This window comes from Phoenix dactylifera, chromosome 4, assembly GCF_009389715.1.
Source record: "Phoenix dactylifera cultivar Barhee BC4 chromosome 4, palm_55x_up_171113_PBpolish2nd_filt_p, whole genome shotgun sequence".
Taxonomy (NCBI): Eukaryota; Viridiplantae; Streptophyta; class Magnoliopsida; order Arecales; family Arecaceae; genus Phoenix; species Phoenix dactylifera.
This window is the reverse complement of record NC_052395.1, coordinates 5,028,518-5,048,184: the sequence shown is the minus strand read 5'-3', so window position 1 is coordinate 5,048,184 and position 19,667 is coordinate 5,028,518. Positions and strand designations below refer to the sequence as shown.

At 40.1% G+C, this 19,667-nt stretch overlaps 2 protein-coding genes and 2 long non-coding RNA genes across 4 annotated transcripts; all 4 read right to left on the bottom strand.

Moving 5' to 3' along the window:
- Positions 1 to 2,943: 2,943 nt before the first annotated feature.
- LOC120110435 lies at positions 2,944 to 3,187 on the bottom strand. Its single transcript, XR_005511374.1, has 2 exons — positions 3,098 to 3,187; positions 2,944 to 3,005 (listed from the first exon to the last, which is right to left on the bottom strand). It is a non-coding gene; the product is annotated as an uncharacterized LOC120110435 (long non-coding RNA).
- A 782-nt stretch (positions 3,188 to 3,969) lies between these two features.
- LOC120110434 lies at positions 3,970 to 5,442 on the bottom strand. The gene is made up of 2 exons (XR_005511373.1): positions 4,841 to 5,442; positions 3,970 to 4,152 (listed from the first exon to the last, which is right to left on the bottom strand). It is a non-coding gene; the product is annotated as an uncharacterized LOC120110434 (long non-coding RNA).
- A 6-nt stretch (positions 5,443 to 5,448) lies between these two features.
- On the bottom strand, positions 5,449 to 6,178 carry LOC120110433 (nicotinate-nucleotide pyrophosphorylase [carboxylating], chloroplastic-like). Its single transcript, XM_039125372.1, has 3 exons — positions 5,975 to 6,178; positions 5,825 to 5,888; positions 5,449 to 5,735 (listed from the first exon to the last, which is right to left on the bottom strand). Exons 1-3 carry the CDS (start codon positions 6,071 to 6,073, stop codon positions 5,593 to 5,595), a joined length of 306 nt encoding a protein of 101 aa, XP_038981300.1. The 5' UTR covers positions 6,074 to 6,178; the 3' UTR covers positions 5,449 to 5,592.
- A 2,047-nt stretch (positions 6,179 to 8,225) lies between these two features.
- On the bottom strand, positions 8,226 to 9,144 carry LOC120110359 (pyrophosphate--fructose 6-phosphate 1-phosphotransferase subunit beta-like). Its single transcript, XM_039125175.1, has 3 exons — positions 8,836 to 9,144; positions 8,553 to 8,714; positions 8,226 to 8,383 (listed from the first exon to the last, which is right to left on the bottom strand). The coding sequence occupies exons 1-3, from the start codon at positions 9,011 to 9,013 to the stop codon at positions 8,244 to 8,246; spliced, it is 480 nt and encodes a 159-aa protein (XP_038981103.1). The 5' UTR covers positions 9,014 to 9,144; the 3' UTR covers positions 8,226 to 8,243.
- Positions 9,145 to 19,667: the final 10,523 nt, after the last annotated feature.

Sequence of the window (19,667 nt, the reverse complement as noted above, 5' to 3'; positions counted from 1 at the left end):
ACAAAGCGTTGGAACGATTGGGCGCGGGAGCGGAATCTGCCGACGCTTTTTCCTAGCGTCGGCAGATAAGCGTCGGGATTTTGTTATTTTACTGTAGTGTTGTGTTAGGTATGGATGGCATGGAACAAGCTCGAAGGGCGCAAACCGTGCCTCTCGAGGGGTTTTTTCCTTCCCCGGGCACGGAGGAGGACGGCATGCAAATTCTGCTGCCAGGCTCCACGTATGTGCAATTGCCTACTTGCATCTGAGGTGAAAGTATTTGGAGCCTGGTCTGTTTTGCCACCACCCTCCTTGCACTCCGTTTATAATGCATGCTTTAGAGAAAGCTTCAGAGCTGGCTTCATTACATTCCACGATGTCGACATTCATATCTGTCTATATTTAAATGCCTGCAAAGGAACAGTTGTTAATCTGCAAATATTTCATTATTTGTTTCTCGAATATGATTGCGTGCATGAATTGGATTTGTGTAATGATTCATCCAGATAATTGCTGTAAATGCTTGTCTGATATAATAAGTTCTTTATTTTATTTATTTTTTTTGGGTACAAATAAAGGGGGAGGGAAAGCCGAACTAGAATGGTAAGTTCTTTATTTATCATACGTGCATTATTGATCTTCCGTATGCAAAGTTAGGCTAGCATGAAACACATGGTAGACATTAGTTTGCTATGGAAAAATAGTATTAGATGTGGAGAGCGCGCAAACATAGTATACAGATCATACACATCGTGCAGTATAATAAGTACTTTGTTAGTTCTTGCAAGAGTAGGTCGCTCAAATGAGGCTTACAGATCGAAATCTTCTCTTATTTGTAGCCTAATGGATGCTGATATGATGTGACTTCCACATACAATCCCTATTTATAAGGAGTCAAGTTAAAAGCTTACGGAAAAAGGAGTCGTGTTTCAAAGGAAGCACATAGCACTTTCATCTTTAGAGAGAAAGAGGTAGAAACTTATCTATATTATAGTTCTTGGAAATGAGTCCAAATTTTAGATAATTGCATCATTTAAGATTCGGACTTAAAATCTTAGATTTTAAAGCAAAAGTGATCGTTAGGATAAGCTCCAATTTACAATACTCAATTATTTTTTTATTATACAATATTTTTTTATTATACAACAACTGGTATTAGAAGCTTTAAAAGCACGATTATCATAAGCTCCATAAAACACAGTGATTTTATCGAAGGCCTAACAGAAAAACTGGCTATATATTATGAGTTTTATAGGGATCATAATATCACCTGCATGTCATAGCATGCAAGTTCCTAACATACGTGCAGTTGATATCAAGATTTGAATCAGAGGGATCACTAGATCGATATGGATCACTTTGGCCGCTATGAGTAGGATTGTATAAGATCTAAGAGCAAGATCCGCAACGTCGAAAAGCCGAATTAAGGGCCAAACTTTAAAAGCCATAATTTGGTCATGTGTTGTTTGATTAAGATTTTTTTTTTTTTTGAAATTGAATAATATTTTGAGACCTATGCCTTAGAGCGAGCCTCCTAGGGGGTTAAAATATACCGAAATCTATCTTTTGGGCCCTGAAACAAACCAATCAAATCGTAAGTTCTTTTTTCGAAGAAGATTTTGATTGAATATATCTTACAATCCATAGAAAATTAAGCAGAGCGACAGAGTGCAAGGTTCATATAGAAGTTGAGATATACTTTCTATAGAATTTTAGTTTTTTTTATGATTAATGCTATTAGTCATATTTATTTTTGGAGATTTAGCTCTATTCGAACTAGGAGAATTGTATGTAGACTATCATGCATATAGAAAATTGTATGTAACTATATACTATCATGCATATAGAAAATTGTATGTAGACCAATAATACATATGAAAAATTTCCCTTTCAAAAAAATTATTGTAGGACTATTTGTATAATCCAACATGATTTAGACTAAATTTTCTACCAGATTCATGGTTTAGGAAGCTTGTTTGAGTATCAACTATATCAATACAACATCTCCCAGCCCAAATCCTGGGAGAATAAAAAAAACTCTTCATGAATCTTTTTTCTTCAAGACCAATAAGCCTACAGGTTGGGATTTAGATTGGCACTTGATTGGTCCATAGAATATGCAAACTGGATGGATCAACAGACACTACAAAAGAAAGAAAATCTCCCGACGCTTTTTTTGGTCTATACCGACGCTTATAAGCGTCGGCGAATTCCAAGCCCACGCTTCGCAAAGCGTGGCTCAGACGTCGGGCAGGTGGGCGTGGGTCGGGTTTAACCCGACGCGTTTAAAAAGCGTCGTTGGTCTATGCCGACGCTTTTAAGCGTCGTTCCTTTTATCATACGCCGACGCTTATAAGCGTCGGCGAGAGGGGTTGCTTTTCCCGACGCTTTTAAGCGTCGTTTCTTCTATCAGACTCCGCGGAGAAGGGTTGGTTACTACGGGTTTAGGCCGACGCTTAAAAGCGTCGTTACAGGCTTGCTTTTCCCGACGCTTTTAAGCGTCGTTTCTTCTATCAGACTCCGATGCTTATAAGCGTCGGGGAGAATGGTTGGTTACAACGGGTTTAGGCCGACGCTTAAAAGCGTCGTTAAAGGCGTGCCATTAGCTTTTTTTCTGTTGCATTTCCCGACGCTTATAAGCGTCGGCATTAAATTTTTTTTTAAAAAAAAAATTTGTAACAGTAATTTTTAAATACTCTGTGTACATTAAATTCTTACAAAACAATAGAAACAAATACACTGAATCACATATATAACAAAATATGAGTCACAAACAAGAACTTTGATTACATTCATATTATCATATTTGATTACATTGTGCTTCAAAAACATTCTAAAAACATACAAGTCAAATTCCTAAGTACACAATCTACAATATGTATCAAGTTTCCTAAATGAGAAGCCAACTCTCGAGTTTGTTTAGCGAACTTCGCATCTTGGATTACTGGGTTGTTAGTGCGCACAGGCGGCGAGCCACAGAAGAAGCCTGCTTGGTTGTTCATGTCTGAATCACCATCAGGATCATCCTGAGAAGGACCAAACTTTAAAAAAGTTGGATACGAAAACTAATAAATTAAGACTAAAATATCTGTTACATGATTTTGAAGTAGACGGGTACCTTGTTCAAGATAATATCAAGGATCTCCGGACCACAATCCCCTCTATGGATAGGCAAAATGCTGGAAAAAAATAAAACAGAATCAGGGAGATGCAACCTTGGCGCCGGCATTGTAAGAATATAACGTTGAAAAGATGAGGGCATTGCGTCATGCATGCTTTACGGGCTTTATCTCTAGCTGGTTAGTTCAAAGTCATTAACTAATATATGTTCACTGGATGCTGACTCATCTTATTGAAATCACTTTGGAGAAACATGAAAAAGAAAAAAAAGTTCCATCTGCAATGTCAAATATACTAAGAATGACAAATAAGGTCAAAATTCAACCAGCCTTCTACTTTAATTCAAAACTATAACATGAACCAAACTGGCACAAAATTTATCAACAATTATACGCTTTTTTCAGAAGCATTTTCACTGCACGCTGGGAGTGAGCATCAGAAGCATATTCATTGAATAAAATGTAAATGCAAGAAAGAATCACTCACTTGAAGATGTCTGCAATATCATATATGCAATGGCCTCTTGGCAGTGTATATGCCGGAAATCACCAAGCTTCCTTGACTGGGCCAATATTCTGGTTATGAAAATGTTGGGCAAATCAGCATCCAACAATATGTTGCCAATCATACGGAACAAGGGTGCACTGAAAAAACCTGGAAGTTCCTTTTTAAGGTTTTGTTCCCGATAGCTGGGAGAAATGGCACTGTAGCAGTTTGACTGAGTCTAAAATTAATACATGAGCACAATAAATACCTAACTTGCACTGTACCACCCTGTTTGACCAACAATAAAGAATTAATACATGAGCACAATTAACTACAACCAAAACACAAGGTACCTGTCTAGCAGTAAATAAAGTTCTGGGCTGCTTTTTTTTTTTTTTTTTGGGTACAACAGCTGCAATAAGAAACAATAAGAAAGACATTTTTATTTCCCAACAGCAGCTTAGAGAAACAATTATACATGGCTCACATAGAGTCAATAAGAAAGACAAAAGTTATAAATATAATCTGCAAACCAAGAACAATGAAAGTGGTTGTTGCTGCCGTAATCTGCAAATCAAGAGTCAAAGCAAACGTATTAATAACGCAAGATACACTATAGATGGAAGTCAAATGCAACAAGACTTTGCTATAATAGAGTCAAATTTAATCGCTCAGGAAGTTGAAAGTGTTATAAATATATGTAAAAGCTCGATAAGTTGATACGATGAGCAGTCCATGAAAATTAATTAGGCCGCTTAAGTCACTTTTCGTACCTCTTCAACCTATAAATTAGAAATCAAAAAGTAAGTGATTAATAAGATTAGCAAGAACGCTGCCACATTTTATCATTCAAACAAATAAGAACTTTTCACATGGCACTTGAAGAAAATACCATCACCACCAGTGCTCGTATATGCCCTACAATACATTTCTAGCCTTTCTTCTTAGAGAGAAAGAGATATCAATACTGCTGGTTTAGATGAGAACAACTTGGCATAGAGAAATAAATTCTTTGTCTTCAAGCTCCAAATAATTAGTAAGCACAGATGACTGAAAAAAATAAGAGGACATGAAAGCAGTGAAATATTAGAATTCAATCAAGGGATTTTTATTTTTATTTTTATTTTTTTGTGTGTATGTGTGTGGTAAAAAGGATGTGGCAGCATGTCTATAGTTTTATTATGTTCTTTTGAGAAAGTACATACATATGGATTAGCATTTGCAAGAGTATATTGACATGATCAGCGTCTTCCACCTGAGTTGGGAGGTCCCAAGAGATCATGTATCAAACCCCTGGTGGAGAACTGATATTATTTGACTACCAAATCCATCAGAAATTGGCATCTTGCATGGAACTTGATTCTGCTCGTCCGATGGTAAGGTATAGATATCCTATAAATGAACTGTAGTGGAAGTATTGTTGTTCCAACACATAACATCATGTTGAAGATTCCTTGGAATAAATAGGCAGTGAGGAAATTAAATGGACCATATCTGAAGGAGTGGTGGTAGTAGCTGTCTTTTTGAGTCAGTTACAACTTACAAGGTTGTAAGTAGTAATTTCTCAAGGCACTCTTCCAAGAGGAACTTCACCTATCAAGCCCCAATACAGTCTTAGCTGCGCTGTCTTTTTGCCCAATAAGAACAAGTGCCCAAGAAGAATACATGAAGACAGTTCTGAAATAAAATGTTAATCACTCGATTGCAGTCATGTGAGAATTACCAAACAGCAAAATCTTCCCAGCATTAGCCTTGCATCCAGAAAATACATCATAACAATTATAAAAATGAGAATGATGCCATAAATCTGAACACATTAGATATGAAAGGCGTGACCTCAATTGATGGAAACCTGGTCTGGAAATTTATGTTTATGTTTTCTTTACAAATTCAAGATGGACTTTACAAAAAAAGGCAGTATAATTTCAGCTATCTTACCACTACAACCCTAGCAAACCCAACACAACACAATGAATATGTGCATGAAGAACCATGCAAAATGTAAAGCTATTCTGATTGAGGCTGGAAAAAAGACCATGGAATATTAGTTGATACATGGAAAGCTACCTTGGTAAGTGTTGCTATTCCACTCATTCTTTGCATAAAATTGAGGGCAACCCTTTCTGCCACAATAATGCTGCATGCACATCCTTAACATAACAAATAAAAAAGAAAAATAAACAAGCATTCTCATGAGTATAATCAAAAGACCAAGTCATGTTATAATCTAAATTTTTACCATATACTTTGCCAAACTGCATGCCTTTGTGAACATAGTTTCCATCTTTCTGAGACCATTCAACCTATCAAATTATCCAGAAAAATTCTGCTGAATGAAACTAGCGAGCATTATATTGAATCTTGGAGAATTTATAGCAAGGAGTTATACCTTTAATGATGGATCAACCTCATTAAAAATCATCTCTGCAAAAGAAATTCCAGCAATGACCCCATCCTCCTTTGCAATGAAGTGGGCTTCTGCTTTCATGTCCACCGGAACAGTGGCTAAACAAGTTACATCCCCTGTCTCAATACAAAGAAAACAATAAGCTAGATAATCGTCATACAAGTTCTGCAGGACTTCCACTGCAAAATATTGTGCAAATATTCCACTCAAGAACAGAGTGAGAAGAATTTGAAGACCCCAAACCATACTTTCCCTGGTAGTTGAATTTGTTACTGTACTTGCTATTAAAGCACCCTACCACCTTCACTCTTCCCCCTACTGGAAGTGTTTCAAATGGACTACACACTATAAAAATTAATTTATTGACTAGAAGTAATGATAAATACCGTAGAGCACTTACATAGAAAATCTGAACAAGGATGAAACGTAAGAAGGAATAAAGTGCTAAAGCTGCTTTATGGTCGCAAAGACTCTGTGAACTTAATTTTTCACATTGATCAGGTAATATCCACATCAGGGTTGGGATGACTGCAGACTTTAGTGTAAATAAACTGCACAGAAAAAAGAAGCTAACAGTAAATAAATCGCAAACACATAAAAATTAACAAAGTAGCTGTACAGGTATCAGCTCAACCCCCTGTATGACTATAACTCGTTAACCATTAACTACAAGAAACACGAGATTAGATTGCTGTCGAGTGCAAATAAAATAGCACATAGATATCACGAAAATTAATGCTTGGGACAAATGCCCATTGTTTCACAACCAAAAAAGAAGTTTAATGAAAGAAAGAATTTGACCAGTGCCAAGAAAACCATCTTTGATAACCAATGTTTTCATTTCTGTTTGGTTTTCTTCAATAATCTAAAGAGATAACCACTTTTAAGAAACGAGAGAAGAAGAAGGGAACCGGAGTGCGAGGTCGACGGTGGCGGGGAAGCGAGATGGGGAGGCGATGGATTAATGTCGGCGCGGGACGCCGATCGGAGCTCGGAAAGCGAGATGGGGAGGCGATGGATTGATGTCGGCGCGGGGACGATGATCGGAGCTCGGGAAGCGAGATGGGAGGCGATCGGAGCTCGGGGACGCCGATCGGAGCTCGGGAAGCGAGATGGAGAGGCGATCGGAGCTCGAGGACGCCGATCGGAGCTCGGGAAGCGAGATGGAGAGGAGAGGAGATGGGGACCCTTTTGAATGAGAGGAGAGGAGACGAGACGAGACTTTTTAAGGCAGAGAGGGTTGGAAAGGATTTGGCCTACGACGACGCTTATAAGCGTCGTCGTAGGTCCAGCTTACCGCGACGCTTAAAAGCGTCGTCTATTCTAATGATGTACCGACACTTTTAAAAAGCGTCGGTAAAATTTGGCGCTGATCAAAACTATCCCGACGCTTTTCCCTAGCGTCGGGAAAAAAGCGTCGGGAAATGTACCTTTTCCTGTAGTGAATGTATGTTACTTCTCATTTCAATAAAAGCACCCAATAATTCACACTTCTTCGATGTTTATTATCTAGCCCCTTTGGTTTTCACAGCAATACTCACATGTCATGCCAACTTAAAACAATCATGGCCAGTCCCAATCATGATAGGAAAGGTAAAAGTTTGCCATTAGGTTCACAGCCAGTTGTTAAAAAAAAAAAAATCCAAACTATCAAATGGATCCAAATTTGATATTCACAACTGCAAGTGCATCACTTGTTTTATCTAAAGGTAGTGCTAAATAGAAATGCTTGGAAAAAGAGGATTAAATAGAAATGCTTGCAAGTGCATCACCAATCATTATAAACCATCACCAAGCTTATTGGAGGCAACTGAGCCTCACAGTGTCAAACCAACAACAGGGAGCAAATCTATTGTATTTTATTGGCATCATAATACTTAGGTACAATATTTAGGCACAATGGCATTCCTTACAAACCATAAGCTTTACTTTGCACAGACTAATCCTCTTTTTTTTTTCTTCAGTTTTTTTCTCTATTTAAACTTACAGATTCTGGACAACAGTAACAAAAAAAGCTAAACATCAATTAAAAAGCAAGCAAGAAAGAAAGACCACGAATACTCCTATCCAAAACTAGATTAGAAAAATCAGCATCATCATTCCTCAAACATATTTTTTCCCATAAGATTATTGTCTAATCAAGGTAAGCACGTGTGAATAGTATATTAATGTGAAATTCAAGAGAGAGAAGAGGGAAAACGGTCTATAAACCCTGTAGCATAGAAAGATGCGGTTGGTTAATCCAGAACTATTAGGGCGAGCCAGATACCTGATTTCTATAAGGATAGATGTACTCTGAAGTGAGCTCCATGTATTTGCATTTCATGATCCCTGCTGGACCTCCCTTGAATCCGTACAGCGTGCTCCCCTTGGCTCGATCCTGCAAGTAATCTACCATGACGACAAAAAAGATGAGGAAACCAAGAAATTAATCCATCACACAATCAACCAAAAGCACACCAAAAAAAAAATCATCCATGACCACAAAAGGATATAGAAAGAAATCAATCAATCAATAAGGGGTAAAAATCCAAAAGAAACAATGAAACGAAGCGCTCACCAAAGATCCCAGAGATGACATTGTGCCCACCGGGAGCCTGGCCTCCAGAGAGCACCACTCCGACCTTAAGACTCCCAGCCATCTCCGAAGGAGCGGAACCCGTCGGAACTAGCGTGGCGGAGGGCTGGCCGAAAAGATTAGGAAACAGCTTCTTGATCTCATCTGCAATCGATATCGTCACAAGCATGACAATCAAAACACAGACCATCATTGGCCTCAGATCGATCGATATAGATCTCAATCAAGTCATAAGGGGGAGAGAGAAAACAGGGGAGACAGATACCGGGGTTCCCGGCGGCGGAGCTCAGAGGGCCGTCCACGATCTTGAAGGGTCCCCTAACGACGGAGGGGAGGGGGAGGGAGTGGTTGAGGCGGCTAGTCTGCACCTCGCTGTACACCGCCGCGAGGCGGCCGGGCGACGGCCCCTTGCCGCCGTTGGCGAGGATGGAGTTCGCAGCCATCCGCGGAGATCGAGAAAGATGATGAGATGAGAGCAAGCGACGGAGAAGATATATCACTTTGTATAGTGTGCTTACGGTCCTTTTATAGCAGGGGGAGAGGGAGCAGGGTGGGATCGGTTAGGGTTATCGTCACGGAGATTCAGGGGGTGAGGGAGAAAGTCTAGGGCTCAAGCCTCGAGCTATGAACCACCAGTTATATGAGCGGAGGTGAGGCAACGCTCGATCTATGAACCGGAGAGGAGGGAGGAGGCTTGAGGGAGAATCGGGAGGCGGAGAGGCGGAGAGGCGGAAATGCTTCCAGGCTAGGGATCGATTGGGAGAGGAGGAAGCTACCGACGCTTCTTTGAAGCGTGAGGACATGTGGCGCTTGGGGTATTTTTTTCCGACGCTAGTGAATAGCGTCGGCAAAAAAGGGTCGGCTTTTCCCACATTTCCTGTAGTGAGATTCGGTTCCTATGGGATACATCTACATCGCTCCTAAATCAACTGACTTCATGGGACTGTCTTTCAAGTACATTCCACTCGACGAGGGATGCCGGAGGAGAAAAGCAAGTTCCCTAAAACAACTATTTCAGCTCTACTTGTTTTGGTTCTCCAACCAGGCCAGGAGGACTGGTGCCTTTTGACCATTTGACAAAAGAATCATTCGATGCCAGTTTTCACCCCAACTAACACTACAGGAAAAAGGACCTATCCCGGCGTTTTTTTGGACCTTTAGCGACGCTTTTTAGCGTCGGCTAAAGTACCGCCCACGCGAAGACAAGCATCGCCAAAGCGTTGGAGATACCAGAGTGGCAAAAGTTTTTGCCGACGCAGGCGGAAAGCGTCGGCAAAAATTGGGCTTTACCGACGCTTTCATAGCGTCGGCGCTAACCCGACGGCCATTTTCGTCATGGGTGTGCTCCTGATTTTCTCCGACACTTTATAGCGTCGCAAATTTCCGACGCTTTAAAGCATCGGCATATCCTCATTTGCCGACGCTAACATAAGCGTTTGAAGCGTCGGCATAAGCGTGCCGGTGCAGTGCCACGACGGCTTTTACCGACGCTTAAAAGCGTCGGGAAATGTTTTTAAAAAAAAAATAAAACACCATTCCATATTAAAAAACACACATTACAAAACATACATTATTACAATATGAACCTGTATTACATTGATACATTGACACAAACACTCAGATCATTCGAAATATGAATATTGTCATATCTGATTAAAAATTTGCTTAATAAGTTTCAAATTACAATGTACTCTGAAAAATAAGAAACATATACATATCAAACTCATAAAAAATAATCTAGAATGCATCAGGGACGGGATTCAGCTCCATCATCATCTCTATAAGTGTTTGAAGTATCAGGAATCTACAAAAAAAAAAAAAAAACCATAGAAGTTAGGAATAATGTGATACATTAACTCATATATCATAAATGATAATATGTAAAGTATTCAAATATATATAGTTATTTATCTGAGAAGGAAGAAATCGTTGTAACATGGATGAAATATTCGTAAGCTGAGACTGCAAATTTGCTTCGTTTTGCTTCAGCTTTTCAATAGTTGCTTGAAGATGACGAACTTCTGCAGTGTTACTAGATTCTCTGGCATTTCTTGTATATGTGTCCACTGAAGACAACTGAGTGGGGGTAACTCCCACTTCGTAACCCCTCACTCGACCATAATGCTCTGGGCCCATCAATTCAGCGAGCACTTGAGCTTCAATATTATGGGTCGCGTCGAATGATGATGATCCTCCGACGCGCTCTGAAATAAGATTTGTTGCCCTATCCTATATCTCTCAAAAAAAAATTCAAATTAATGTATGCCAATAATAAAACCAAAAAAAATACAGCACAAGCCAAAGATGAATACATACAACTATATCTCTTGACTCCTTCCGGACAAAGATGAATACATACAACTATATCTCTTGACTCCTACCAGGCTCCCTCCCATTATCATCCATCTACAACAAAAAGTATATTTCAAGAGTATACATGCTATATGATAGAATAATTTAAGATAAATTTAAATTATTTCAAAAAAGCTTACGAATTCAGCTCTACGCCTCGCATAACTCATGGAGCCTGAAGTGTGAGGAACAGTCTGTGATGCTCGAGCAGCTCTACCAATATTGGAATATGTCTTCCCCGAAAAACAATAAACAATGTAATTTATACAATGTATAAATTTCTAATCTATAATAATAGTAAATACAATCAAGGTATTGAAAAAATATACACAACCTAAGCTCTCTCGGAAAACCAGTAGTGAACAAGCTCCCTCTACTGATGAGAGATTACATCTGGAGGACAAACACGGGCCACCTCCTCTTCAATCAAGCCCTCGTGCTTCCAATCCGCCTTTAGCTTCGCCTTATATTCTTTTCATTTGCAGTTGATGGACTTCAGCACCCAATCATGGCTATTTGCAGGAAGGACAAACTTTGTCTACATCAAAGTCAAAAATGTTATATCAATGTTAAATCAAAAAATAATTGAAGATAGTAAGCAAATTCAATTCTTTATCTCAACAACTCTAAGAAGCTCAACCTTATACGAAGGAAGCATTTCGTTCCATTTCGTATAGTTGAGCGGACACAATTATCCCTTCCGCGCAATCGATCCTAAAAAAGTGGATAAAATGCTTGCTGCATTCTTGATGGGCTGCCCCAGTTCGTTGCAATGGACGACAATCTTCTCATCCTCAGGTAGGGTCCATACGTCTCGTGCTCGAGTGGCCCTCGTGTTTTCCTTACTTTTCCTAGTCCATCTATAAAATAAGAAGTCCATTAAAGGCAAATGATTTAAAATAGTTAGAACTGGAATGAACATCTAACCATTAAAAGCAAATGATTTAAAGCTAAACAGTTAGAACTGGAATGAACTCATAATTCTACTAGATTTCTGGGCCTCCTATTACTTTCTATCATATATCATCAGCTTCAAATGAACATTTAGGTTTGCTGGAAAGAACATTGGCGTATCACTGCTATTGTAGTAAACAGCATAGGTACTATTACTGACAGCATATGATATATTTGTCTGTCCTATTCTAATTTAGTTTTGAACCTTGGTACAGAAGTTCATCCTAAGTTGGCCTTTGAATAGGTTTCTGGGCCACCTCCCTGTTCTCTAAGCAATGCCAGGTGGGTTCGCCATCTCTTTCCCTCACAGATACACACACACACACACACACACACAGAGCATGTGAAAGACTGCCAAAGAGCCTTCACAAGGGTGCTCACATCAGTGGAAGAGAGAAAGAATGAGGACTGCCAGCTGACATTTGTATGTTGTGCTTTTTAATATTGCTAGGAATTCAAAGATCTAAGAAAAGCCATAGAAATGTAAGCATAACAACCATTGTTTCCAATTTTTGTGATTAATTAAAAATCATGATATTCAAATGAAAAGCATGGATGAACATATGAATGATGGGAATAGGGGGGATCATTTATTCAAGATAAATTGCATACAATACTTCAATGAATTTATTATTTTATGGGATATATGAGAATATATTCAGTAGAAGTACCCATCTGGATGATAACCACGTTACACCCAGAAAAGTAAAACAAAGAAAGTAATGTGGACCTCTGACTTAAGCATCGGAGGGTCGGAGCCGGAAACCCCGGCCACCGGCATTTTGCAGGTCTTCCAGAGGATGCCGCCCGCCGACGGACCGCCACCCGCCATTCTCGCGCCGGAGCTCCACCTTCCTAGCCCAGTGGTCGCCCCCGGGTCCAAATTCCAGCAACAGTTGGCGCTAGAGGAAGGGTCCGAGTTGCGGCCATGAAACTAAGGAGCAGAGGAGCCTTTAATGCCTCTCGGCATCATGCTCCAAGTCGCAAACGCTCAGTCCAGAATTCACCACCAAGATCTCCGGTAGATCAAGTTCCACAAGTCCAACCCGAGCACTTCGACGCGCTAGTGCAGCCAGTCCAAGTGCTAGCCATTGCAGCCCAAAGCCTGCAACAAGTGGAGGCCCCTCCTGTGCCGCCTCCACGGGTTCATGTTAAGCAGAGAAAGAAACTTTCTCCCGAGCCATCTCGAATCAGGTATGGCTCTCGCTGCAATGACGTATGTGGGGGCAACCAGTGAGAAGTAGTAGCCCAAGTCTCATGTCAACGAGTTGGAGGAAAAGAGAAATAAAAGCTGAGGTCTAGAGAAGGAGATTATGGAGCTTTAAAATGGGATTGTAAGCCTCTGTGGCAAAGGGTACAGCCCCATTAAATCCCATTGTCCTTCCAAGTCTTCTGTCTTCCGACAGCAAGTAAGAAACCAGCATGTACTCCCTCCTCACGGGTGTAAGTCCTCAGGACGGCGCCCGCGACGTTGCTCTCCTTCAGAGCGTCGCCATCACCGATGTTGCCCAGAGATGGTCACCCAAGAGGGGGGTGAATTGGGTGTTTTAAAAACTTTTTGCCTAATTAAAAATAAAACACACAAATATATGAACTAAAATAAAGATAAAGAGATAAGAAGAGACAACCACAAACACACAGTTTTATAGTGGTTCGGAGCCTTCACCGCTCCTACATCCACTCCCCAAAGCGCCTTTGGGAATTTCCACTATAATCCAAGATTACAGTACGGTAGTTTTGCGAGTTCACTACCCAACTCGTTGTTTTACACCGGGCTCACAACAAACCCTAAAACTCCCAATTTCTCTTAGGCTTGGGACGCCTTTCCCTTGTTCCAAGTCCCTTGACTGGAACAAGCACCACAATAAAAGAGTTTACAAAAGGAAATAAAAGCTCTAAGAAGCAAATATAACAATTATGAATAATGTAACCCGGAAGAATCCTTTTGCCGTTGGAAGCGTGGGAAATGTTGATTCTTCCGAGGTGGAGCGCGTAGGGTTGAGTGTGAGCTTCGAATCCCGAGCGCACGAGAGTGGTTGAGCTTGAAATCGCTTGGGAGACTTGAGAATACTTGATTTCCTTCCTTGAATGCACTCACTCCCTTGAGTTTTTCTTTCTAACTTCTCTCTTGAATGATCTAGCTTTTTTTGGTTGGTGAAGAGTTGTTGAGAACCACTTAAGAGGTCCCTTTTTATAGCCCAAAAAGCAAATATAGCCGTTAGAAACAAAAAGAGAAGGATTTGAAATTCAAACCAAACCTGAAAAGCTGTCAGTCGCGTCCCAGGCGCTCCGGGGACGTCTCCGCTACAACGAGGGACGTCTCGCCTACAGGATCTTACTTTTTATGTTGTCTGGGGTCGACTCGGCACTTTACGGGGACGTCTCGGCTTGTCTGCACTTTTTGAGTGGGGACGACTCCGCTGCCTTGGGGACGACTCCGCTTCTTTATCTCCGAAAAAAAAAAAACATTCTCTGAAAAACCCTGAGAGAGCCGTCTCGGCTATCTTGGGGATGACTCGGAAACTCTCCTTTTTACCTGCGGGGACGACTCGGCGTACAGTGGGGACGTTTCGCGCATATCTCTTGAAAACTGCCTTTCTGCCGCCACTGAGAGAGTCGTCTCCGCTACTGAGAGAGTCGACTCCGCTAACGCGGGGACGACTCGGCAGGTGCCGGGGACGTCTCCAAGTGTGCCAGTTCTTCCTGTTTGTGCCAGAGACGTCTCTGAAACCATCAGGAGACGTCTCGGCTGTCCCTGAGCTTTTTCATTAACTCAAAATGTTCTTCAATGAATTCATAAAAATTATGGGAACTTGCCTAGACATTTCTCAACAATATTCTAGATAAAACACATGAATTCCTTAATTAAATTGTTAAGATATAATGGAATTATGCTCTAGTGTTTTGTATTCATCAAAATCCATTAGGGGGTCAACAATCTCCCCCTTTTTGATGATGACAAAACATTGAGTATATGCAAAATTTGAAATTTAAACATATACACAGTATTTGATCGGATGTACAAGTATAATATTTTGGCCTAGATACAATGTGCATCACTCAATTCAGTTCTTTCCTTGTGCATAAGATTGATCTTTATAGTTCTTAAATGATTTTGGCATATGAACTGAGTTTGAATCAAGTTAAAATGAAATATTGATGCTGAAGATAATTGAAAGCTAGATTCTTTTTGACTCCCCCTTTCTTTTCCAGAAGGGCAATTATCTTAAAATCAATATTCTTCAATTTTATCTTTCCTAATTCAACTTTGGAGTAAGATTAAAAATTTTGCATTCCATATTCAATATCCATGTCTACTCCCCCTTTCAATATCTCCATATTCAATATCTATTATAAATTTTGCATTTCCATATACTATCTACTCCCCCTTTTTGTCAGCAACATGAAGGGGACAAATTATCCTTAGGTGCTTAAGACTCAATTTATAGTGGAATTCAGCATTCATTTTACTCAAGGATATTCAAGTTGTGCTCCCCCTGTCCAAGTCATTTTTATTAATGTATTCATATCACTCCTCCTTTGTTTTGGAATTCATTTCAGACTTATCTTTTAGTTTAACATAGTTATCACAAGATGTGCTCCCCCTGTTTTATGTGCATTGTTTCTTTGTATCAAATTTGAACACTCAAGGTATGTGGTAAGAATTTTTATGGCATATCATACAATCACATACACAATCACAGAAACACATACGCAGAATTGGCAATGTACACAAAGTGTTCAAAAGAGATTGTATTCATTCATATGTCATCATAAACCTTTGAAGTCAGTACATAGTCAAAAGAAGAAATCATTACAAGTATTGATTTCTAATACAAAAGGTGTTTCAAAATAGCCTAGGATTTACAAAAAGAAGATCCTACAAGATATCCATCATCGGCGACGTTGCTCATGGGGCCTACTAGTTGTACTTTGTGCATAAGCCTTACAAGCTGCATCTATGAATGCATTGATAGAATCCATGAGGGTCTTAAATTGATCTCCCTGTGACTTGTGGAAACCTGCCACAAGTGCCTCAAACTCTATAGTTGCCATTTCAATTCTTCCTCTGAGTTGGGCAACTAAGGTGCTCACATTGCCATCTGGCTTTGTTAGCTCTTTAAGACTCTTGGAAATGCTCTTCAAGCTGTCCTTGAGCTCTAATGATCTGATGGTTTGGGTGGCACCCATACCAATTATTTCTTGTGTTGTAGCTTCAATTTGACTTCTAATATCCTTCATCTCTTGTAGAAGCCCTTCATGTGAAGCTCTGATGGGGGCCAACTCTGTGGAGATCATGGATCTCATCTCCTCCCTTATCTGCTGGCAAATGGCAGATGCTAAGGTGTGCATCTGATCCTCTGATAGGAAGGAGGGCCCACTGACTGGAGGAGGTGGTGGCATGGATGTGGAAGGTCCAGCTGAGCTGGAGGGAATATCAGGGATGTTCATGTGGCTAGGTGGAGGAGAGTGATGGTCAGACTCATGATGTGGGATTTCAGGCTCTATGGTTTGTGCTTTTCTTTTTGGAACCTTGACCCACGACCCATCTATCTTATGAAACTCCATTCTTCTCATTATGCCCTCATTATAGTAGTCGGTGTTTCTCAAGGCCTTTGCAGGTTCATTTGTTGGAATGGGAACCTTGAAGTGTTTAAAGATTAAGGTAAAGATCATGCCATAGGGTATACTAAACCTAGAATACCTATGACATAGGGCAATGTAATTTAGCATGAGTCTATGAAGGTTTAGAGGGATCCCTTGTAGGATATGATGCATAATAGCTAAATCTCGCTCCGAAACAAAATCGAAGCGACCGGTTTTGGGAAACAAGACCCGGTTGACAATACTTAAAAGTAATCTCATTTCGGCGTTTAGGTCTTGGGAGTTGATAACATCAAGAGGGCCGCAGTCCTCTTGTCCTAACAGCAGATTTAGGGCTAATTCCCTTTGGGGAAGTGAGGTTGGAGCCTCACCGTCCTTAGGGATTTGTAGGACAGTGGATAGGACATCTTCATTTACTTCCACTAATGTCCCCCGGACACATCCAGTGTACCCTTGGTCCCCTAATGCCATATTGCTAAAAAACTCTCTAACTAGGCCGGGATAGGTCGAGGTATTTAGTGTGCAAAGGTGCTCCCACCCTTGAGCTCGGAGTCTCTCTCCAATAGAGAACCCCTCATGATCTAAAAAGGAGAAATCGATGTACCTACCAGTCGTGACTGTGCGATTTGCACAGGAAATCGTCGTGGTCGGCGGAGCAACCGGAGGAGAAGGCGCGGAGGGTTCTTCCCGCCGTTCCTCACCGTCGGCCGCTACTCTAGGTCGCCTCCCACGGGTTGTCCTAGCTTTCTTTGGTGCCATGGATGCTAAGGTTTGTGATTTAGAGCAAACGGAGGCTGGGATTTGAGGTGGAGAGCAAATGGAGGCTAGGGTTTTCCGTTTTGGTCGGGAATGAGGGAGAAAGCTCGAGTCGGCTCGAGCGATTTTGACCTATTTAAAAAGCCCTCATTCGGTCCCCGAGACGTCTCCGCGACTAAGGCGAGACGTCTTCCCTTGGGGGGACGTCTCTGCGATTTGCCAGAGACGTCTCCGGCACTGAAAAATTTCAGACTGTATTCTATCTTCTCCCAATTTTGGTTAATTACCCTAATCGACATGATCTCTTTTGATAAACTTAGAGTGAATTTGTTTGTGATCCTCTCCCTTAATGATACAACCTATAATAATTTGATAATTTTTTGAATTATTAATATTGAAATGAGGAATGTTTGACCAAATTTCGAATACCTATGAAATAGGTTCTGAAAATATCTCCATGAAGAGTCTAAGGGAGGGTAACCATCCTCCGGAAAGTCAAACAGTTCGTCATTTAGCTTAGATGAATTCATGTTTTCACTTATGTCTACCTTGAGGTTGATTACTAGTTTGAGTAGCAAAGTAATCCAATACAAATTCAACTCATTTGCTAGGATCATACAAGCTCAAGGCATTCCTTAAGAAATTGAATCTTTCTTTACAAAGGGGCTTTGTAAAGATATCAGCTAATTGATTTTCTGTACATACATATTCAATCATCACATCATTTTTCAGCACATGATCCCTAATAAAATGATGCCTAATCTCTATATGCTTTGACTTAGAGTGTTGGACAGGATTTTTTGTTAAATTAATTGCACTTATATTATCACATTTAATTGGTATATTATCCATTTTGATACCGAAGTCTTCAAGTTGTTGCTTAATCCAAAGAACTTGGGCACAACAGCTTCCAGCTGCAATGTACTCAGCCTCAGCTGTGGACAAAGCAACTGAATTTTGTTTCTTGCTAAACCAAGAAACCAAATTGGCACCCAAGAATTGACATGTGCCACTTGTGCTTTTTCTGTCGAGTTTGCACCCGGCAAAATCAGCATCGGAATAAGCAATTAAGTTTATGTCAGATTGTTTAGAATACCATAAGCCTGCATTAGATGTCCCTACTAGATATCTAAAAATTCTCTTAACAGCTTGCAAGTGTGATTCCTTAGGACATGCTTGGTATCTAGCACACATACAAATACTGAATAATATATCTGGTCTACTAGCAGTAAGATAAAGTAGAGAGCCTATCATACCTCTGTATAATTTGCAGTCTATACTTTTACCTTTTTCATCTTTGTCTAGCTTGCAACTTGAGCCCATGGGTGTGCTGATTTCCTTTGCATCCTTCATCTTAAATTTTTCCAGCATTTCCTTGATGTATTTGGACTGACTGATGAAGATGCCTTCCTCTGATTGTTTTATTTGTAACCCAAGGAAGAAGTTGAGCTCACCCATCATGCTCATTTCAAATTCTCCCTGCATAAGCTTGGCAAACTCTTGACAAAGACTATCATTAGTAGCACCAAAAATTATATCATCCACATAAATTTGTACAAGCAATAAGTCATTTCCTTTTCTTTTAATAAAGAGAGTTTTGTCTACATTTCCTCTCTTGAATTTGTTCTCAATTAGAAAATTACTTAACCTTTCATACCATGCCCTAGGGGCTTGCTTAAGTCCATACAATGCTTTATGCAATTTATACACATAATCTGGATGTAAGTGATTTTCAAAACCTGGAGGTTGTCCTACATAAACTTTCTCCATTATATAGCCATTTAAGAATGCACTTTTTACATCCATTTGATAGAGTTTAAAATCCATGAAGCATGCATATGCTAAAAGCAGTCTAATAGCCTCTAACCTAGCAACAGGAGCAAAAGTTTCATCAAAATCTATTCCTTCCTCCTGATTATATCCTTTGGCCACTAGCCTAGCTTTGTTTCTTATTACTATTCCATCTTCATCTAGTTTATTTCTATACACCCACTTGGTGCCTATAATTGAAACATTAGGGGGTCTTTTCATTAGAGTCCAAACTTCATTTCTTTCGAATTGGTTTAATTCCTCTTGCATAGAATTCATCCAATTATCATCTTTTTCAGCTTCTTCTAGTGATTTAGGCTCTATTTGCGAAACGAAGGCAAGATAATTACTAGTGTTTCTTAAAGAGGATCTAGTTCTTATACCTTGTGAAGGATCACCAAGGATTAGATCCTTTGGATGACCATGTGCATACCTCCATTCTTTAGGAAGATCTTGATTTATTGATGGAGGTTGATCTCCTTCATCTCGTTGATTTGTATCTTCTTTGATCTCATCCTCATGTTGTTTGTCTTGAGTGGAGAGTTCCTTCATTTGGTCTTCAAGTATACCTACATCACCATCTTCTTCTTTTCTAGAAGAATCTCCATTAGTTTCATCAAA

What these genes read in the sequence shown, in the direction of transcription:
- LOC120110359 (XM_039125175.1), bottom strand. Translation starts at nt 9,013, where the DNA reads ATGGCTGCGAACTCCATCCTCGCCAACGGCGGCAAGGGGCCGTCGCCC. An exon ending in CTCCGCCGCCGGGAACCCCG is followed by an intron (nt 8,715 to 8,835) that starts GTATCTGTCTCC and finishes TATCGATTGCAG; the next exon opens with ATGAGATCAAGAAGCTGTTT. An exon ending in TGTCATCTCTGGGATCTTTG is followed by an intron (nt 8,384 to 8,552) that starts GTGAGCGCTTCG and finishes TCGTCATGGTAG; the next exon opens with ATTACTTGCAGGATCGAGCC.
- LOC120110433 (XM_039125372.1), bottom strand. Translation starts at nt 6,073, where the DNA reads ATGAAAGCAGAAGCCCACTTCATTGCAAAGGAGGATGGGGTCATTGCT. An exon ending in AGGTTGATCCATCATTAAAG is followed by an intron (nt 5,889 to 5,974) that starts GTATAACTCCTT and finishes ATAATTTGATAG; the next exon opens with GTTGAATGGTCTCAGAAAGA. An exon ending in GCAGTTTGGCAAAGTATATG is followed by an intron (nt 5,736 to 5,824) that starts GTAAAAATTTAG and finishes TGTTATGTTAAG; the next exon opens with GATGTGCATGCAGCATTATT.